Genomic DNA, 18802 nt, shown 5'->3' on the forward strand with positions numbered 1-18802 from the left:
AGAATCTAACATTTTCTGAAGGCAAATTATACTCCAGGAGTGTTACCGGGCACTCTCTGGGCACTGTGAATTTAACATTTTTGCCTTACTCCACTTTGCAGATGAAAAACCTCAGACTCAGAGGGGTCAAGAAATTTAGTCAATATCACACAGCAAATCATTATATTCCTAAACCCATTTTTTCTCCACTGGCAAAATAGAGTACATTCTTTTTTCTTTCTTTCTTTCTCTCTCTCTCTCTCTCTCTTTTTCCCATAATTCCCAGATCCTGCACAAGAGAGTAAAGTCTTTTGGAGGAGGTGGAATGGGAAAGTGAGCCGACAGACCCTAATCTCCACCTCCCTCTTGGCCCCTCTCCCCGCCCCTTCCTTCCTGTCCTGCTAGAAGTTTAACTTCTACACCCTGTGGCTATACCTCAGAAACCCGTGTAGCCAGAGATGGGGACGGAGGCCACAGAGCAGGTGGGAGTGGGGGCAGGGAGGGGGAAAAGGGTTACAGAGAGGGAGGAAACAGGGAAGGGATGGGACTCCCACCTGGCAATAGGCCTTTGCCATCCTATGGCCTATTCAGAATTCTTGGCGTTATCTCAAACTAGGGGTCCTCCAGATAGATGTGGCTGGTGGTGTGAGGCTAGGGGTCGTAGGACAGGGACTGGGGCTGAAGGGAAAGATGGATTGAAGCTAGAGGTCCCGGGTCCCACCTGGGCCCTGAAAACCTGAGCCCCAACCCTGGATACCCCCTTGGCATGAGTGGTTCGGTGTGCTGGTATTGGTGGTAGAGGGAAGGTGGGTAGGGAAGAGAAAGAAGACAAACAAAAACCAACCCACTCCAGGCGGAGGTTGGAGTCCAGGGCTCAGGTCTGAGGCAAAGCCTGCATATGGGCATCCTTCCAGGAGAGGGCGCTGCAAAGGTACCTGAAGCTCTAGGATTTACTAATAATACAAAGTTTGGGCTGGGCGTGGGGTCTCACACCTGTAATCGCAGCACTCCGGAAGCGGGAGGATCACCTGAGGTCAGGAGTTTGAGACCATCCTGACCAACATGGTGAAACCCCATCTCTACTAAAAATACAAAAATTAGGCAGGTGTGGTGGTGCACACCTGTAGTCCCAGCTACTCAGGAGGCTGAGGCAGGAGAATTGTTTGAAACCGGGAGGCAAAGGTTGCAGTGAGCCGAAGTCACACCACTGCACTCCAACCTGGGCAACAGAGCAAGACTCTGTCTCCAAAAATAATAATAACACAAACTTTGTATTACGGTCTTTGGAGAACACAGGTTTTTCTCATCTATTATCTTCCGTATTGCCATCTTCACAGCAACCTTGAGAGGTGGGCTGGTCAGGATTTATAACAATCTCAACATTACATGTTAGGTAACTGAGGTCCAGAAAGAGGAAGTGGCTTGCTCAAGGTCACCCAGGAAGCTGGAAGCAGAGGTAGGAGGGGTGCAAGGGAAACCAAGGCCTGCAGAAGGGGTGCTAGGAAGAGCCTGCAGAAGAGTTTATGTCTTCTCCCCGCATACTGTTACATCTGGCCACCCAGGAGCTCTGAAGGCATGTGTGGGAGGGGAAGCCGTGGGGTGAGATGTGTGTCATAAGACCCTGCCTCTCTTTTGATCCTCTCAGGTTTCCTGGGACCTCTACTCTGGGGATGAAGAGGAGGCATACTCGGCTGAGCCGCTGCCGGAGCTTTGCTACAAGGCCGATGTCCAGGCCTTCAGCCGGGTCTTCCAACCCAGTGTCTCCCTGACTGTGGCTGCGCTGGGTCTGGCCGGCAATGGCCTGGTCCTGGCCACCCATCTGGCAGCCCGACGCGCAGCGCGCTCGCCCACCTCCACCCACCTGTTCCAGCTGGCCCTGGCCGACCTCCTGCTGGCCCTTACCCTGCCCTTCGCGGCAGCAGGGGCTCTTCAGGGCTGGAGTCTGGGAAGTGCCACCTGCCGCACCATCTCTGGCCTCTACTCGGCTTCCTTCCACGCCGGCTTCCTTTTCCTGGCCTGTATCAGCGCCGACCGCTACGTGGCCATCGCTCGAGCGCTCCCAGGCGGGCCGCGGCCCTCCACTCCCGGCCGCAAACACTTGGTCTCAGTCACCGTGTGGCTGCTGTCGCTGCTTCTGGCGCTGCCTGCGCTCCTCTTCAGCCGGGACGGGCAGCGGGAAGGCCAACGACGCTGTCGCCTCGTCTTCCCCGAGGGCCTCACACAGACGGTGAAGGGGGCGAGCGCCGTGGCGCAGGTGGTCCTGGGCTTCGCGCTGCCGCTGGGCGTCATGGTGGCCTGCTACACGCTCCTGGGCCGCACGCTGCTGGCCGCCAGGGGGCCGGAGCGCCGGCGTGCGCTGCGCGTCGTGGTGGCCCTGGTGGCGGCCTTCGTGGTGCTGCAGCTGCCCTACAGCCTCGCCCTGCTGCTGGATACGGCCGATCTACTGGCTGCGCGCGAGCAGAGCTGCCCTGCCAGCAAGCGCAAGGATCTGGCACTGCTGGTGACCAGCGGCTTGGCCCTCGCCCGCTGCGGCCTCAATCCCGTGCTCTACGCCTTCCTGGGTCTGCGCTTCCGCCAGGACCTGCGGAGGCTGCTACGGGGTGGGGGCTGCAGCTCAGGGCCTCATCCCCGCCGCGGCTGCCCCCGCAGGCCCCGCCTTTCTTCCTGCTCAGCTCCCACAGAGACCCACAGTCTCTCCTGGGACAACTAGGGCTGCGAATCCAGAGGAGGGGGCAGGCTGAGGGTCGTGGGAAAGGGGAGTAGGTGAGGGAACGCTGAGAAAGAGACGGGGACCTAAAGGGACTACCTCTGTGCCTTGTCACATTAAATTGATAATATGGAAATGAGACGCAACCCAAAACTGTTACTATTTTTGAGTCACCGACTTGGAAGTGATTTGTCGCAGGGCAGAGCCGGTGGGTTAACACCCCGCCCCAACCCCCATCCCCCGCTCTATCCCCCACCTCCACCCACCACCACCCCCTGCCCTATCCCCTACCCCCACCCCGCGGGTTTGGCTCTCCGAGTGGAAGGCGCTGAGGGCCTGGGTGGGAGTAGGGGGCTGCTGAGTCTGATAAAGCTCTAGCCACTGACACCCCCTCCACCGTCACCCGGCCTCAGTCAACAGAGGTGAGGTGGGAAAGCTGCCAGGCAAGGAGGGGCGGGGGTTCCTCTTGCGATACTGTAAGGAAGAGCTTTCTAACAACCAGAGCGCTCTTCAGTAATGGCTGCCTTAGCAAATACAGAGTTCCCGCTGCTGGAATGTTCAACCTGTCGGGGACGCCCTGTGCCTTTGCGTGGTGTGGGGGTGAGGGTAGGGACAGGAGATTCCCGTTTGGGGTGGGGTTTGGATTACATTATCGCTTTACAATCCCTTCCTACTGTCTGTGATGGAAAGAAAAAATGAATTTTAGAAGTTGAGTTGAAGTTTTCACCTTGGAGAAAAACCTGTGTGTGTGGAGGGGGGATTGCAAGCTGCAAATTTCCAGAGTAGTTGTCATGGGTGAGGGTAAGGGATGCTTGCTGTTCTCCATCTTCTCTGGGGACCAGGTCAGAGGAAATGCACTGAGCTGGCCGGAAAGAGAGAGGTTGGATATGGGGAAAAAAACTTCTCTGCAGGCAAGGACTTGGGATCCAGACCGGGAAGATGACTGTGGTATCTCCATTCCTAGGAAATCTCTCCGTACAGGCCACTCTCATCTGGAGAGAGGGCACGGCCGAGATGGCCTCCAGACACGCTCGCATTGATTCCTGGCCTTTGTTTTACACAATCACAATGGTCAGGATGGTGTTCACGTGCGACAATTCTCGCGTTTTAATATTGGTCAGCAAAGCTGTCCCAACCGCTCCAGCCTGGAGTCTAGGGGCAAGATGGGCGGGGCGTGGCGAGGCGGTCTCAAGGGAGGTGCTGGCCTGATGGCCCCGCCCGCCCCGCCCTCCGCGCCCTGCCCTGCCCCGCCCCACCCAGCCCAGCCCCGCCCAGTCCAGCCCAGCCCAGCACTGGCTAGCCGTCTTTCTCACAGCCCCGGGCGGCAGCGGCGAGAAGCCACGGCCTCTAGGGGCCAGGATCCAGGGAAGGCCAGGAGACGGCGCCGATCCTCAATGGGTGCCGCACGTCAGCCACTGGGGACTGACCTAGAACCCTGCAACAGAGACCTCGGGAATCGCCGCTGAGTCAGCAACGCGCGCGCGCGCGCCCGCGGAGGCCGCGGCCCCGCCCCGGCCGTCTGGCGCCGGGGTTAACCCCTTCCTACACAGAACCCCAGGATATTCGCCCTAAGAGGCCTCCACTCTATTCCGAGACCACAGAATTCTTAGAATCCCAAGCCACTCTACCGAGCTGAGTTCGGTGCTTTTATTTCCGGCTTAGGTCTGCGCCTTCCCAGAGTCCCTGCCTCAACTCCTTCACCTCAAAAAGGAGGTGAGGCGGCGTGCGGTGGCACACACCTGTAATCCCAGCACTTTGGGAATCCAAGGTGGGAGGATAGCTTGAGCCCAGGAGTTCGAGACCAGCCTGGGCAACTTAGTGAGACACTATTTCTACAAAAAAATAAATTTAAAAAATTAGCCAGCCAAGGTGGTGTGTGCCTATAGTCCCTAGCTCCCGGAGAGGCTGAGGTGGGAGGATCCCTTGAGCCAAGAAGTTCGAGGCTGTAGTGAGTCATGATGGCTCCACCGCACCCCAACCTGGGCGAGAAGAATAAAAAAAAGGGGGGGTGGTGAGGGAGAGCTGAATCACACAGAGAAACTGGACTCCTTCACTCCAGACCTGTCGGGCCACGTCTAGAGCTGTGTGCTCGAAGGTCTGGACATCCTTGCAGTAGCCAAGGCTTTTCCCTTTCTCAGGGATCCTGAAACGAGAGAGGGGTTCAGAGAGCGGCAGTTGGGTTTTCCTCTGCCCTGTGCCAAAGCTCTTTAACAGGGTTTTTAATTTGTTGGTTGGTGAGCCAAGAGTTAAAACAAGAGCCTGAAGGCGGGCTTCCGTGATGTCACTAGCACCCCGTGTCCGACCTCAGAGACTGGGGCGTGGCTAACATCGCCTCGTCCCCTCCCTCCCTATTTCCCCGCCCCTCCCCGCTGTCACGGAGCCAGGGGCACATGATGCAACCCGCCGCGGTTTCAGCCTTCTGATTGGTAGCCGCGCCCGGCGCCAGGCACAGGGATTGGACAGAGGAGGCTGTGACGAAACCAGGACCCTGCCTAGTAAAGAAGGGAGGAGAGAAAGAAGACAGAAGGGGGGGTTCCCGGGAGGGAGGGGGCCGGGGGGGCGGGGTCCCAGCTCTGTGCTCGCGCCCCCAGCACGCCAGTCCCGGGGCTGCAGGGAGCGCAGCGCGCGCGGCCCGGGCCCCGGCCACCGGACGCCCTACCGGACACGACCCTCCCTGGAGCTTGGACAACTGCCCACCTCGGACGCTGCACCGGACACTGCCCCCCACAGGGCTGGACGCTCCAACGGACACTACTTCCCAGCTCCGGACATTGCTCCCTCCTCTCCCCGGGCCCTGGACGCTTTTCCCCCTCCCCCCTCCGGGGGCCCAGACACCGAACCCCCCTCAGCGTCTGGCTAGCGTCCCCTTGCACCCCAGCCCAGGACACTGCCTCCTCCCTGTCCCTTTCTCCCTCCTGCTCCTCCCACCTCATCTTTCCCTTGCTCGGGTCGGAGCCCCGCCAGTTCCTCCGACCCCCTGCTGCTCGGCCGCGGCTGCCCGCGCCCCCATCCCCCGGCTCCTCGTCCGGATGCCTCTTCCCGGGGGACTGTGGTGGCTTCTCTGCTGCCGTCGAGGCTTCACTCTTCTACACCGGGACTACGGGGACGGCGAGCTTAGCGGGGACGGGGACGAGGACGAGGACGAGGAAACCTTTGAGCTACGGACCCCGAGTCCGGCGGGCGGCGGGAGGGTAAGTCCCGGGTTCGGAGCCGCGTTTCAATCACGCTCGCTGTAACCGGCCGTCACGCTGATCCGCTCCAGCCTCCAGCCACACGCTGCGCGCCTGGCGAACTAGGGACTTGGGGGAGGTTTTTGCCTGGGGGCCAAAGCCCCCGGGAGCTCTTGGAGCAGCAGCTCTACTCAGGATGTGCCTTTGGGCCTCCCGCCGCAGGCTGGGCGCTGTCCACCTGCTGGGGGCCCTGAGGCAGGGGAGGCGTCACGCGTGGCCCGACCTGGCCCTGCCTCTCCCTTCCCCGCTGGGCCCGCGTCCCATCCCGTCTCCTTCCGCCTCCGCCAGCGCCGAGGAATGTGGCGAGGCCGGCTGGGCAGCTGGAACGCCTGGGTCCCCCTCAGCTCCCAGTTCTCGAGCTCTGAAGCCAGATGCGAGAGCTCCAGCTGCGGAGACCTGGGCGAAGGGGAGAAGTCATCCCGGGATTGGGATCCGTGGCGGGGACCCCACGGCGAGGGAGCTGGGGGCTCTTTGAGGACCCCTCCTCATTACCCTGCCACTCAAGGCAGAACTCTCGGCTTTCCCCGGTGAGGCTCCTGGGAACCCCCTGAGGGATGGATGGTGAGGGACACTTGGTTGCTGCCTGGTTTTGTCGAATCTCCCCGTGGGGAAACGGAGGCACAATTGGTGTGGAGACCTCCATCCCCTGACGTCTCCTCTCCCATCCCCCCTGCACACTGGCGGCCAGACTCCCATGTGCTCTGGCCAGAGTCAGGCCCCCATCCTTCGCGCAGGGGTCCCTAGCAGGCCCAGTGGCTTGGTGCCCGGGTGGGGCCGGCTGCCCGCCGGGGCCGGCGCCAGCACCTGGCGGAGGCGGAGGGTGGATAAATATAGAGGAGGGGAGGGAGGAAAGCAGGGCACTGGGATTAGGGGAGTTAGTCTAAGAGGGTGGTCAGTACCTGCCACATGTGGTGTGGCTGACAGCCCCACTCAGACCCTCCAGAAAATAGGTGGAGGTTCACGTAGGAAAGGCACAGGACCCAGGCGTCCCCAAGCTTCCAGCCTGGGCAGGGTCGGCTTTATCAGGCCATTGCCTCTCTCACGCTCCATCTCCACTCCCCCCTTCCCGGAGCCTGGGGACAGGTGTCCCCTGGCCCCCTCCCCCACCTCCTCCTCCTGGCTCTAGCAGTCTGGGCGCAATATGAGGATGGCACGGTTCCCGCCTGGCTGGCCTCCGGGTTGGGTTTGTGGCCTTTCTCAGACCCCAGTCTACAGTTGACGTTCCAGGACAGGGGGAAGGGAGAAGGAGGAGGAGGGGGAGGACAAAACCCTGATCTACACCTGCCTCAGGAGGGTGTGCCATTCCTCAGCCTGGCCGGCCCTTCCTAAGCCTCAGCAAAGGAACAGGGTCTCTGCTCACTGTTGAGTCTCAGGAGTGTATATGGGAGAATGCAAGACGCTTTTGGAGAAAGCCCTATCCTGAAAGGGTTCCTCTGCCCTTCGTTCACCTCTGTGCCTACCACCTGTCCTGCCCTGGACAGGGAGGCAGTGTGGGAGATGGGAAAATGAGGAGGAGAGGGTACCTTGGAGCCTGGCAGAGTGAGCTCTCCTCTCCTGTTTCAAAGTTAGGGAAACTAAGGCCCCGAGACGGGAAGAGACTTGCCCAAGGTTCCACAGTGAGTTCGTGGTCGGGCTAGAATTAGAACCCAGATCTCCTGACTCTCTGCCCAGTGCTCTTTCCACCCTACCCTACCCTTAATTGTATCTTCAAAGGGTAATGGAGGGAGTCTTGGCTCCTTAGCTCCTGCTGTTCTGGAGAGCTTGTCGTGTTGAGACCGCGGAGGGGCAAGCCCAGAGGCTCCAGAATGCTCCACCCCAGTCACGACCCCACTCTGTGACTCTTTCTTCAATCCCCTGAGCAGCCCTGTCCTGAGGGCAGAAGGCCCAAACCTTGCGCAGGAAGGGCTCTGATCCTGAGGGCTTTCCCGCCTGTCTCCCCAGGGTCCCCTGGAAGTGACACTGACTCAGCCAGTGAGGAGCGGGCCAGTCTCCCACAGGTGAGCTATGCCCCTACGTCCCATAGTCTCGAGACCCCAGCCTGTTCCCTGGACCTCCATCCTCGCTGTCTTAGCTCCCAGTTGTGCAATAAGGGAGAGGCCCTACGCCGGACGCTGTGGTTTGGCTGGGGTCCCGGGGGGCGGTCCGGCTGGGGGCACGGGGAGAAAGGCGGGGGTCGGGGCTATTTCTGGTGCAAGGTCAGAATGGCCCGATGGTTCCCACAGCCTGGGGGAGGGTGTCCAGCTTTGGAGCAGACACCATTGCGGTCTGGGGAGCCCCTACTGAGGAGCCCCCTAGAGGCGGAGTGGAAGCCCAACCCTCCCTCCCCTCTGGCCCAGGCTGCAGAGCTGGGAGGAAACTTGGAGCCTCATCCCGGAGAAAGGGCTGCCGGAGGACGACCCAGACATCGTTGTGAAAGGTAGAGACCCCCTCAGTGCACTCTGGAGGCCTCCAGTCCCAACCCTCCAAGGGTTAATGTCTCCTACCGATGTCCCTTCCCTCCCTCTCCTGCCCCCAGGTTGGCTGTACCGGGAGCCCCGCGGAGGAGGGGCGCGGCCCTGGCTACCCCCACGCCGAGCCTGGTTCGTGCTCACGCGGGACTCCCTGGATCAGTTCAGCAGCAGCGGGAAGGGGGCGCGGCGCCTCGGGAGTCTTGTACTCACCAGCCTGTGCTCGGTGACAGGTCCAGAGCGCAGGCGTAAGGAGACAGGTGAGACCTCGTGGGGACACTCTCCTACCTTCCGAGGCAAGGGCCCCCGCAGATCCTAATTGCCCTCCCCGGCCTGGCCTCTCTTTTCCCCAGGTTTGTGGTCAGTGACTGTGTCTGGCCGGAAGCACAGTGTCCGCCTCTGCTCCCCACGCCAGGCAGAGGCCGAGCGCTGGGGGGTGGCATTGCGGGAAGTGATTGCCTCCAAGGCACCCCTGGAGACCCCCACCCAGCTACTGCTCAGGGACATACAGGTAAGAGAGAACACCAGGGAGAGCCAGGAGAGTGATGGACCCCAAAGCTTTCTGGGCTCATGGGGAACTCCTTTCCCATCAAGATGACCCTCTCCCTGGCCCCTAGGAAAGTTGTGGGGACCCAGAGGCCGTTGCCCTTATTTACCTGCGGAACCCAATTCTGAGACACACCAGTGGAGCCTTGTATGCCCCGCTCCTGCCCCTGCCCTATGGAGTCAGCGCCCCAGGTGAGTGGTCCCATGGTCCAAGTCTCCCTGGATGGAATGGGGTGGATCAGAGGGTAAGAATTCGAATGCCTTAACTGGCAGGGACCTAAGCATCCTCCAGGGGCCTGCCAGCTCCTTGCTTTTCAAAGAATGAAGGTGAAACTGGAAGCTGGCCAGGGGAAGGGGAGGAAGCCAGCACCCACAAAAGGGTCCCCTTTGACCACCTTCTCTATGAGTCTTGTTCTGACTACTGATGTTGCTTCAGGAGTTTGTACACACGCTCTTCTATTTTTCCATTATACTCTTGAGACCATGTCATATTACCTTTATGAACGGTAGAAAAGCTACCACTTTGGTCGAATGTGCTGGCCTCATCCAACTGTACTTCTCCCTAAGTGGTGTAGTGACTGGCCCAGATCCTAAAGTTAGAGGATTAAAGGGTGCTGGGAGAGGAATCCCGGTTTTCTGACCTAGTCCAGCCTGTTTTCTGACCTATGGTGATGAGCCTTAGTATCTAGTTACAGAATCTGGGGTGTGAACCAGTAGCCCCTTGCTCATCCCTTTCCCTAAACCCAAATCCAGGCTTAGTGGGATTGGAAAGGGGATTCTGGGAGGCAGGGACTACTGCTTTCCCTTCACTCTTCCTGTCGTTCGTACCCTCCCCCACCTACCACCCCATCCCCTTATATTCCCTCTGACCTTCCCCTGGTTCTTGCCTTCCTCCCAGGGTGCAGCTCTGTGTTCCCTCTCCAAACCGTCCCTCCGCCCTCACCCTCCCACAGGTCCGGGCTATGCACCCCTGCGCGAGGAGGCGGTGCGGCTGTTCCTGGCGCTGCAGGCGCTGGAGGGGGCGCGGCGCCCCGGGCCCTTAATGCAGGGTGTGCTCCAAACTTGCCGGGACTTGCCCGCGCTCCGGGATGAACTCTTCCTGCAGCTGGCTAAGCAGACCTCGGGCCCTGCAGGCCCCCCCGGGCTCCCGGCTACCCGAGACCCTGCGACCCTGCGGTACTGGCAACTCCTCACCTGCATGAGCTGCACCTTCCGGCCTGGGGTAGCTGTACGGGGACACCTCCTGGGGCACTTGGAGAGGTGAGGGGGCGAGGCGGGGGTTACGGCTTAGTGGAGGAGCTACTGGGCTGGGAGAGAATGAGAAGTCTTTTGCAAAAGGTTTAGTAGATAAAGAACCTAGACCCTGAAAAGGGAAAGGACTTGCCCAAGGTCAGGGCTGCTGGTAATACATACAGTGCCTTTGTGGGAGATACAGGATCCCGTCTCACTTGTGAGCAGATGAATTACAATAAAACTTCCCCCTCGGGCTGAGGAATTACAAAAAGGCTGCTTTTCCTCCAGCTGATGCAGGCTAGCGCCAGGGGTTAGGAAAGTGTAGCAAAGTGGCTGGATTTCGATTTCAGCCCGAAGGAAGTTCATGGAGACTTTGGAAGTGGTGAGGGCGGTTGGGAGAAAGCTGCAGGGGACTGGAAAGTAATTCAGCTCTATGCAAAGCACTGGGGACAATGTTAGGAGAGCCTTCGAAGAACCTGAGTTGGGGCAGGGAGGAAATCGGCCAGATAAACTATCATAGAAGAAGGCAAGAGGAAGGGGAAGAAGGAAAGTCCTTGGAGCATTGATCCCTGGGTTCCTCCTAACCCAGGACCGAGCAGGCACTCCCGGACTCGGAACTGGCGGAATATGCGCGCTTCATCCGGAAAGCGCTGGGCCGGACTCGTGGCCGCGAGCTGGTGCCTTCGTTGGCGGAGATTTCCGCGCTGAGCCGACGGCAGGAGCTGCTGTGCACCGTGCACTGTCCGGGGGCTGGTGCCTGTGCTGTGGCCATCGACTCCCACACCACAGCGGGCGAGGTGAGGCCAGAGAAAGGCCCCATGACCTCCAACCCACCTTGCCAGCTTCTCACGCCTGCCTCTCCCGCTTCCTGGGCCCTAGGTTTGCCCCGAGTGTCAGATTATTTTGGTAAGGGATGGAGTGGTGGTGACAGGACTAAGAGACCCTTTCCAATTGAATCAGCCCCTCCCATAATCCTGGCAATATCCCTGAGTGGTCTTACTTCCCCCTCACCCTCCTCTTCTAGGTGGCTCGAGAGCTGGTGGGGCGGCTGGGCTTGGCCCGGAGTCGCAATGCATTCGCGCTGTACGAGCAGCGAGGGGCCCAGGAGCGAGCGCTGGCTGGGGGGACCCTCGTGGCCGACGTGCTCACCAGGTTTGAGAAGTAAATGTCCAGCCCCAGCCCTGCTCTCTATTAGCCCATTCACTTCTCGGCTTCGGTCAGTCTCTAAGCGGACGTTAGCCAGTGCTTGCCCCTGGCCCTGCGCTGTGGCGTTCGCTGGTTTACAGATGGGCCTGCCCGCCGCAGGTTTGCAGTCCGACTCTAGCATCACCTCCGCGATCAGCTTCGCCCAGGCCCCGCCCCAAACATATGGCCCCGCCCCCACCCCCAGCCGCGGCGCAATGGGGGCCCTGCTTCTCCAAAGCAGCGTGTCCGCTCCTCTTCTGCAGCTTGGCAGCGGAGGAAGCTGGGCTGGAGGACTCCTCCGATTCCGGGTGGAGACTGTGTCTGCGTCTTCATGGACCTCTGCACCCTGAGGGGCTGTCCCCAGACGGTCACGAACTGCCTTTTCTCTTTGAGCAGGTGAGGCTCCCCGGCGTTCATGCCTCCAAATAGACCCCCAAGCCTGAGCCCCTGGTTTTCTGGGCCATCTCATTTCATCACTATGGCAGCCCCGCGGGAGGCTCGACTGGAATCTAGACCTCCTCAGATTCTGACAAGTTGTATTCGCTACGGTCCCGCCACCGCTCGTGCACTGATGCAGGGTGCCTCCCCTGCAGGCTCACGCTCTGCTGCTGCGGGGCCGGCCGCCCCCGCCAGACGACACGCTGCGCGCCCTGGCGGCGCTACGCCTGCAGAGCCTGCACCGGGACTTCTCCCCGCGGGTACCCCTGCCCCGCCTGGATCGCCTGCTACCGCCCACGGCCCCACGTGAAGACCCGCCCCGCCCGGCCCCCAGGTCACCCCCCTCCGCTGCCGCCCTGCTGGCCGGGGCGCTCTGGAGCCCGGGCCTGGCCAAGAGGCGGGCAGAGCGGGCCCGCCGCGGCGGGGCCGGCCGCATGGCGGGAACCACGGCCCGCGAAGGAGGCGGCAGCGCCAGCACGGCAGCTGCGGTGCTGGGCAGCTGGAAGCGGCTACGGGGCATGGGCCGAGCAGAGGCCATGGCCGCCTACCTGACCCTGGCGGCGCAGTGTCCGGGGTTCGGCGCTGCTCGGTATGACGTTCTGGAGCTGAGCACGGTGAGGGGGAGAAGGGAGAAGGGGACTCTGGTGGCCCAAGCCCCACACCTTTGCCCCAGAGCCACAGATCCCCACGGAGGGTCACTTCATTCCCCACATCCAGAACAGCTGCCCATCTCAAACCCCAGGAATCACCAGCCCTTGGGCCCTCATATCCCTGGAGCCTTAGCCCCTCCACAAACGTGCTGTGAATCACGGGGGATCAGGAAACTCCTGCTCACAGCCACCCATCTCCCCCTCCTCAAAATAACGCTGGTCTCCTCCTTCCACCCTGACTCTGCCCCTGTCTGCAGGAGCCTGGTGGGGGTGCTCCACAAAAGCTATGCCTGGGCTTGGGAGCCAAGGCCATGTCCCTCTCCCGGCCAGGGGAGACAGAGCCCATCCACAGTGTCAGCTATGGCCATGTGGCCGCCTGCCAGCTAATGGGCCCCCACACCCTGGCACTGAGGGTGGGGGAGAGTCAGCTCCTCCTGCAGAGCCCCCAGGTGAGTGGGAAGAGGGGTTGTGGGAGGAGGAGAGAAGGAAGGGATGTCAGAAAACATTTACTGAACACCAAGCCTGGGCCAGGTAGAGTCTAAGCACTGGGATCCAGCAGCGATCACAGACAAGCTCAAGAAGCTTACACTAGAGTTGGGGAGTCAGACAATAAACAAGGAATCCCAGGCTATTAAGACAGTGAGAAATGCTACAAAGGAAAGAGTGATGTGACAGGAAGTCAGGGAAGGGTTCTCAAAGAGGGTGCCATTTAAGCTAGCCAAGGAAGACGTGGGGAACAGCATTCTAGAAAGAAAGAATTGCAACACAAAGGCCCTGAGATGACAGTAAACTTGGCTTGTTAGAGGCGCAGAAAGAAGCAAGTATGATTGGCACATAGAAATGAGGGAGAGAGTGGAGATAAGGAAGGAAAGGTTGCAGGGGCATAGAGGATGAGAAAAAGTAGAGAGCCCGGCAGCTCCTGTTGCACACTGACCTCTGCCCTCTCTTAGGTAGAAGAGATCATGCAGCTGGTGAATGCCTACTTGGCCAACCCCTCCCCCGAGAGGCCCTGCAGCAGCTCTTCTCCTCCATGCCAAGACCTGCCAGACACCTCCCCTCCCAGCCAGCACCCGGGCCTGGACGAGCCCCAGGGACAGTCTGGCTGCTTGGGGCAGCTGCAGGACTGAGCCTGCCAAGAGGTCACGACATCTCGCCTGCCTCCAGCCTGGGCCAGGACTGCTCTGAGATTTGAGGGAAACGTGGACCCTTTTGGCCCTGCAGGGACAGGGCACATCCCACATCCAAGGGCTACAATGGGTGTGGGCAATTTTCTAGTTTGTTTCTTAATTTATTTGTAGAAGAGAAGCAAAAAAAAAAAAGTTTCTTATTTACACAAACCCTTCCTGTGGGAGTGTTATTCAGTGGGACAAGTTGGAACCCCATAATGCAGAGCCCCGCCTCCTGGGACACCCACACTCTGGGCTTTTACCAGGCTCTGGGGAAAGTCTGGACACCACAGTGCTTCACCCTCCCCCTCCTTGACCTTCGAGACTTAACCTCCTCCTGGCCAGTATGCTACCACAGGCTTGTGGGTGGAGCAGGCAAACAGGCCTCATTGGAAGCTGGCAGTTACTCACCCTCCCTTCTCCATTGAGTGGCATATGGATGGCCTCCTGGCATCCCTGAGGCTGGAGGGCAGTGAGTCATCAGATCTGGTACTGCCCAGTTCTTACTCTGGTGTCCAGCTCTGGGCCCATCATTGGTGTGCCTAATGCCTTGGGCCTAGAATGGAGAGAAGCTTGGGGCAGATAACAAACCCATAAATTTCTCTGGCACAAAAAAGTAACTCAGGATGTGCTCAGCCCCTCTTGAATTCTGCTTCTACTTACCAGGTTGGGTTGAACTAGAGTGAGTTCCTGGGACTCTCATGGCTCTGGGCACTAGGATTCCAGAGTCCTGGTTTTCCTGGCCTGCTCAGAATGCAGTGTGCCCTCCTTCAGTAGACTCCACTTCCTCTGCCCTGAGTGGAAGAGGCTGGGGCAACACTGACCTTCACTGGGGCAAAAGCTTAGGCACTGAGGAGACAGCAGACCTCAGTAAAGCTCTGTAATCTTGAGACAAGGGCTGCCTCTAGTAAAACAGCCCAGTTCAAGGTGAGGGATGCCAGTGGAAACAGTGAACACACTAAAATCTGGACTAAGGGGTAAGACGTTCGAGGAGGTGAAAGCCACCCTATGTCAGATGCCTAGAAACTGGACCCCTTCACCACCCCCCGTATTCATAGATCAAGCCCTGGCTATACTGACAACCAAGCTTTATTACTTTAGTAGTGCTTAAGAAGCATATCAAGAGTCAGGGCATGGAGGGAAGAAGCAGGACCAGCTCATGGGCTGGAGATGAGCCAAGAAGGGTTGTCCATGAGGTGAAGTTGGGTTAAGGGTGCAGGCATGGTTGAGGCTGTGCTTCCCGTCCAGGAGTAGTGGGGAGGGAAATCACTGCTCCTGGGTGCCCCAGGAGATGTAGTCTGGCTGTGTGGCGGCATGGTACTCATCAATGAGCTCCTGAACAACCTCCCTAGACCTGTCCATCTCGTCAAAGTTGTCCTTGAACATGTCCTCCTTACGGAACTGCTCGAGGAAGGCATCCCGTTTCCGCAGCTTGTCAAACTGCTGGCAGGAACTTTCAAAGAGCTGAAAGAGACGAAAATCTCCAAAATGCGAGCCGGGGGTTAGGAACAAACTTGGGGAAGATGATGAAGGTAGCCAGTGGAACAGACTGTCCTAAGAACAGAAACCCAGACTCACCGAGGAGATGCTGGTGTGGTTGGCCATCATGAGCCCGCTGACCCGGTGGGCTGAGGGCAGGTAGGGAGACTTCCTTGACAAGGCCACCTGGATGCTGGCGGGGCCCCATGGGATGAAGTTGGCCAACTTCCGTTCCCGGATCCTCTGCAGGCTCTTGTGGACCTGGGGAGGGCACAGGAGCAGAGGAGGTGGCGTCTCCTCTATCCCTGTGGGTCCAGGGTGCGGGATGAAGGGGCCTCCCCTACCTGGGTGGGGTCCACCTCTCCCTGGATGATGTTGAGGATGGCGATGTAGCAGTGGTTGGTCTGGCGGTCTCGGCCTGTGGACACCATCACATTCTTGGGCTGCAGGAGCCGCCTCATGACATCCAGGACCGTGGTCTTCCTCACGCTAGCCACCTAATGGACAGTGAAGCAAGGACCCGGCCAGGGCTCAGGACACAGTCCCCTTTTTGGCTTCTCTTTGGCAGAAGCCAAAGGCAGAGTGGAGGTAGAGAGCAAGTCAACAAGAAAGTCGCCTGCAAAGCTCCTGGGGCAGAGGGGAGGAGAGAAAGGCTAGGGTAGGGCCTGCTGGGCCCAGGGCTGGCCTGGCCTGGGACACTGAGGCTGCTCTTACTGACTGGTCCGTAGTGAGTGGGGTATAGCCGGTCATGAGGAAGTGGAGCCGCGGAGTGGGGATGAGTGAGGCGATGAGGCCGATGAGGTCATTGTTCATGTAGCCGGGGTAGCGCAGGGTGGTGGTGCTGGCCGACATGATGGTGGACACCTGGGGACAGGGGTGCCATGTCATGGGCCTCGGCCTGAGTGGGACCTCCCTTCCCCAGATGACCCTCCAGCAAGAAGGACTTCCAGTCCAAAGGAGTCCAGCAGTGGGGACCCACCAGCTGGTTGATCTGGGAGAAGGACGGGTTCTGGATGTGCAGGCGGTCTGTGGCAATCCGGTTCAGGGCTGTGTTGTCCAGCACCACCTGTGGAGACAGCAGAGGGTCACAGCCTCAGCAGAGGGTCACAGCCTCTTCAGGAGAAAATGGGCATAGAAATAAGGTATTGGCTTAACCCCTGCTGAACTCCAAAGCCAGGAAGAGGTTTGTTAGTTTAAAACAAAAACTGCTGGGCATGGTGGCTCACGCCTATAATCTCAGCCCTTTGGGAGGCCAAGGTGGGAGGATCACTGTAGGCCAGGAGTTGGACACCAACCTAAGCAACACAGCAAGATGCCATTTCCATAAAAAATAAAAAGAAACAAAAGTACTGTCTCTGGGGCATCATGAGATACTCTCGGACCATGCAGGGCAGTAAACAAACACGTGAGTACCCACATGTGCCATACACTCATTGTGCCTGGCTCTGGGGAGGCCACAGAGAGGAACAGGCACCATCTTTCCCTTCATTAGGCCTACAGTCTAGTAGGGAGGGAAGTGCACTAAATATAAAACAGAAAAGTATAGTTAACTCCCAGAAATACACGCAAAGGAATCTGATCTTGACTGAGTAGTCAGGAAAGGTTTTGCTAAGAAAGTTATCCTTGAGCTGGGAGTTCAAGCATGAGGGGGCATTAAGTAGGCAAAGGTGGGGTACGTGGTGGTAGGGGGAGGTATATTCACTTTGTTGAGTCTTGCTGCCTAAGAGGATTCTAAGAAACTTAGAGATCAGGACCTTATTTCCTAATTTGGCCCACAGGTATGGCTTTGCTGGGCCTCTGTTCTGTGTGGAGAGGGCTGGGGGAGGGCAGGGTGAATGAGACTCACTGGCCTGGGGAGACAGACCGAAGTCCCTACTCTTTTTTTTTCTTTTTCTTGAGACAGAGTTTTGTTCTTGTTGCCCAGGCTGGAGTGCAATGGCTTGATCTCGGCTCACTGCAACCTACGCTTCATGGGTTCAAGCGATTGTTCTGCCTCAGCCTCCCGAGTAGCTGGGCTTACAAGCATGTGCCACCACACCTAGCTAATTTTGTATTTTTAGTAGAGACGGGGTTTCTCCATGTTGGTCATGTTGGTCTCCATGTTGGTCAGGCTGGTCTCGACCTCAGTTGATCTGTCCACCTTAGCCTCTCAAAGTGCTAGGATTATAGGTGTGAGCCACTGCGCCAGGCTCTTTTTTTTTTTTTTTTAAATACAAGGTCTTGTTCTGTTGCCCAGACTGGAGTGCAGTGGTGTGATCACAACTCATTGCAGCCTCGACTTCCTGGACTCAAGCGATCCCGCCAGCTCAGCCTCCTGAGTAGCTAGGACTATAGGCACACACCACCATGCCCAGCTTTTTGTTTTGTTTAGTTTTGAGATGGAGTTTTGCTCTTGTTGCCCAGGCTGGAGTGCCATGGCGCAATCTCAGCTCACAAAACCTCCAGCTTCCAGGTTCAAGCACTTCTCCTGCTTCAGCCTCCCGAGTAGCTGGGATTACCGCCATGCACCACCATGCCTGGCTTATTATGTATTTTTAGTTGAGATGGGATTTCTCCATGTTGGTCAGGCTGGTCTCAAGCTCCCAACCTCAGGTGATCCGCCCACCTTGACCTCCCAAAGTGCTGGGATTACAGGCATGAGCCACCGCACCCAGCCCTAATATTTGTATTTTCTGTGGAGATAGGGTTTCACAAGTTGCCCAGGCTAGTATCGAACTCCTGAGCTCAAGAGATCCACCCGCCTCAGCTTCCCAAAGTGCTAGACTTAACAGGCATCAGCCACCGCACCCACCCCCTCAACTCTTAATTTGCTCACCACACAGTCTGCATTCTGTGTCAGCCTCTTGAGTGTGAGAAGTGAATTGTAGGGCTGGACCACCACATCGCTCATCTCATCCTGGTAGGGAAACACTGAATAAGTCTGCACCAGCTTCTTGGGGTACCTGAGAGAAAAGAGGGTGGTAGCATAGTGAACTACAAGGAACCCCATCACTGCCCATCTGTACCATTTTGTACAAAAAGGGTGAGGGCAGACTGTGTCTTCAGAGCCAAAAAGGAGAAGCCTGAAAGCATCAAACTCTGTAGATCCCCTCCTCTCCCTAGGTAAATCCCCCCACCCCAATATAGCTTCCAGCATGGTCCTTGGGTGAGTCTGTCCCTATGACTCAAAAGGGTAATGGCAGACTTTCTAACTCAAGAGAAAAAAAGCAACGATATTACCCAGGGAACCAGGGTTAATGCCCTCTCCCCAAACACAGGCTTGCCTGTCATTCAGTCGCTCCAGGAGGTAGGAGCCCAGGCCAGAACCCGTACCCCCAGCGATGGAGTGACACAGCACGAAGCCCTGTGTGTATACAGGAATAAACAGACTCAGTTTCTCCTGCCACACTCTCACAACACGCTTCTGATACCAGATGGGTGGGGGTTTTACCACACACATCAAGTAAGCAGTCAATTCTACAGCAGATGCCAGCTGGGTATCCACTAATTCACTTCAATTCTGGACTACCTACAGCCTGTCCCTGACTTAGGATGGTTCAATTTAAGATGTTTTGGCTTTATGATGGGTTTATCAGGATATAATCCCATCTTAAATCAAGAAGCATCTGAATTACAATGGTTCAATTCACAATTTTTCAATGTCACGATGGGCTTACTGGGCTGTAACCTGATGCATTTCTACTTATGATATTTTTCTTTTTTTTTTTTTTTGGAGACGGAGTTTTGCTCGTTACCCAGGCTG

The 18802-nt window shown here is 58.0% G+C and overlaps 3 protein-coding genes across 9 annotated transcripts in view; 2 read left to right on the top strand and 1 right to left on the bottom strand.

Annotated features, from left to right (window-relative positions):
- Positions 1 to 6: 6 nt before the first annotated feature.
- CCR10 (C-C motif chemokine receptor 10) lies at positions 7 to 2839 on the top strand. The gene is made up of 2 exons (XM_032279598.1): positions 7 to 461; positions 1625 to 2839. The coding sequence occupies exons 1-2, from the start codon at positions 438 to 440 to the stop codon at positions 2687 to 2689; spliced, it is 1089 nt and encodes a 362-aa protein (XP_032135489.1). The 5' UTR covers positions 7 to 437; the 3' UTR covers positions 2690 to 2839.
- A 2393-nt stretch (positions 2840 to 5232) lies between these two features.
- On the top strand, positions 5233 to 13752 carry PLEKHH3 (pleckstrin homology, MyTH4 and FERM domain containing H3). 6 transcript variants are annotated; one of them, XM_032279592.1, is made up of 13 exons: positions 5233 to 5877; positions 7858 to 7913; positions 8253 to 8332; positions 8432 to 8623; positions 8717 to 8874; positions 8981 to 9101; positions 9863 to 10169; positions 10732 to 10939; positions 11167 to 11303; positions 11591 to 11723; positions 11921 to 12379; positions 12673 to 12864; positions 13366 to 13752. In XM_032279592.1, exons 1-13 carry the CDS (start codon positions 5716 to 5718, stop codon positions 13540 to 13542), a joined length of 2382 nt encoding a protein of 793 aa, XP_032135483.1. In that variant the 5' UTR covers positions 5233 to 5715; the 3' UTR covers positions 13543 to 13752. The 6 variants fall into 6 exon arrangements, 3 of the variants coding, with proteins under 3 accessions (XP_032135483.1, XP_032135482.1, XP_032135480.1); XR_004269514.1 differs by having other exon boundaries at positions 5234 to 5877; positions 11921 to 12354; XR_004269515.1 differs by having other exon boundaries at positions 5234 to 5877; positions 11167 to 11294; positions 11921 to 12354.
- Positions 13753 to 14652: 900 nt separating this feature from the next.
- TUBG2 (tubulin gamma 2) overlaps positions 14653 to 18802 on the bottom strand; it is a 7878-nt gene continuing 3728 nt past the window's right edge. For both annotated transcript variants that reach the window (XM_032279596.1, XM_032279595.1), the window contains 7 exons: positions 18324 to 18403; positions 17876 to 18002; positions 16040 to 16126; positions 15775 to 15924; positions 15405 to 15557; positions 15160 to 15321; positions 14653 to 15045 (listed from right to left, as the gene is read on the bottom strand). In XM_032279596.1, the coding sequence (XP_032135487.1) occupies positions 14848 to 15045; positions 15160 to 15321; positions 15405 to 15557; positions 15775 to 15924; positions 16040 to 16126; positions 17876 to 18002; positions 18324 to 18403 (957 nt within the window). In that variant the 3' untranslated portion in view covers positions 14653 to 14847. The remainder of the gene's footprint in view (positions 15046 to 15159; positions 15322 to 15404; positions 15558 to 15774; positions 15925 to 16039; positions 16127 to 17875; positions 18003 to 18323; positions 18404 to 18802) is intronic.

Source organism: Sapajus apella, unplaced genomic scaffold (assembly GCF_009761245.1).
Source record: "Sapajus apella isolate SASKATOON/1434 unplaced genomic scaffold, GSC_monkey_1.0 scaffold12, whole genome shotgun sequence".
Taxonomy (NCBI): Eukaryota; Metazoa; Chordata; class Mammalia; order Primates; family Cebidae; genus Sapajus; species Sapajus apella.

What these genes read in the sequence shown, in the direction of transcription:
- CCR10 (XM_032279598.1), top strand. Translation starts at nt 438, where the DNA reads ATGGGGACGGAGGCCACAGAGCAG. An exon ending in GGACGGAGGCCACAGAGCAG is followed by an intron (nt 462 to 1,624) that starts GTGGGAGTGGGG and finishes TGATCCTCTCAG; the next exon opens with GTTTCCTGGGACCTCTACTC.
- PLEKHH3 (XM_032279592.1), top strand. Translation starts at nt 5,716, where the DNA reads ATGCCTCTTCCCGGGGGACTGTGGTGGCTTCTCTGCTGCCGTCGAGGC. An exon ending in CTATGGAGTCAGCGCCCCAG is followed by an intron (nt 9,102 to 9,862) that starts GTGAGTGGTCCC and finishes ACCCTCCCACAG; the next exon opens with GTCCGGGCTATGCACCCCTG. An exon ending in ACGTTCTGGAGCTGAGCACG is followed by an intron (nt 12,380 to 12,672) that starts GTGAGGGGGAGA and finishes CCCTGTCTGCAG; the next exon opens with GAGCCTGGTGGGGGTGCTCC.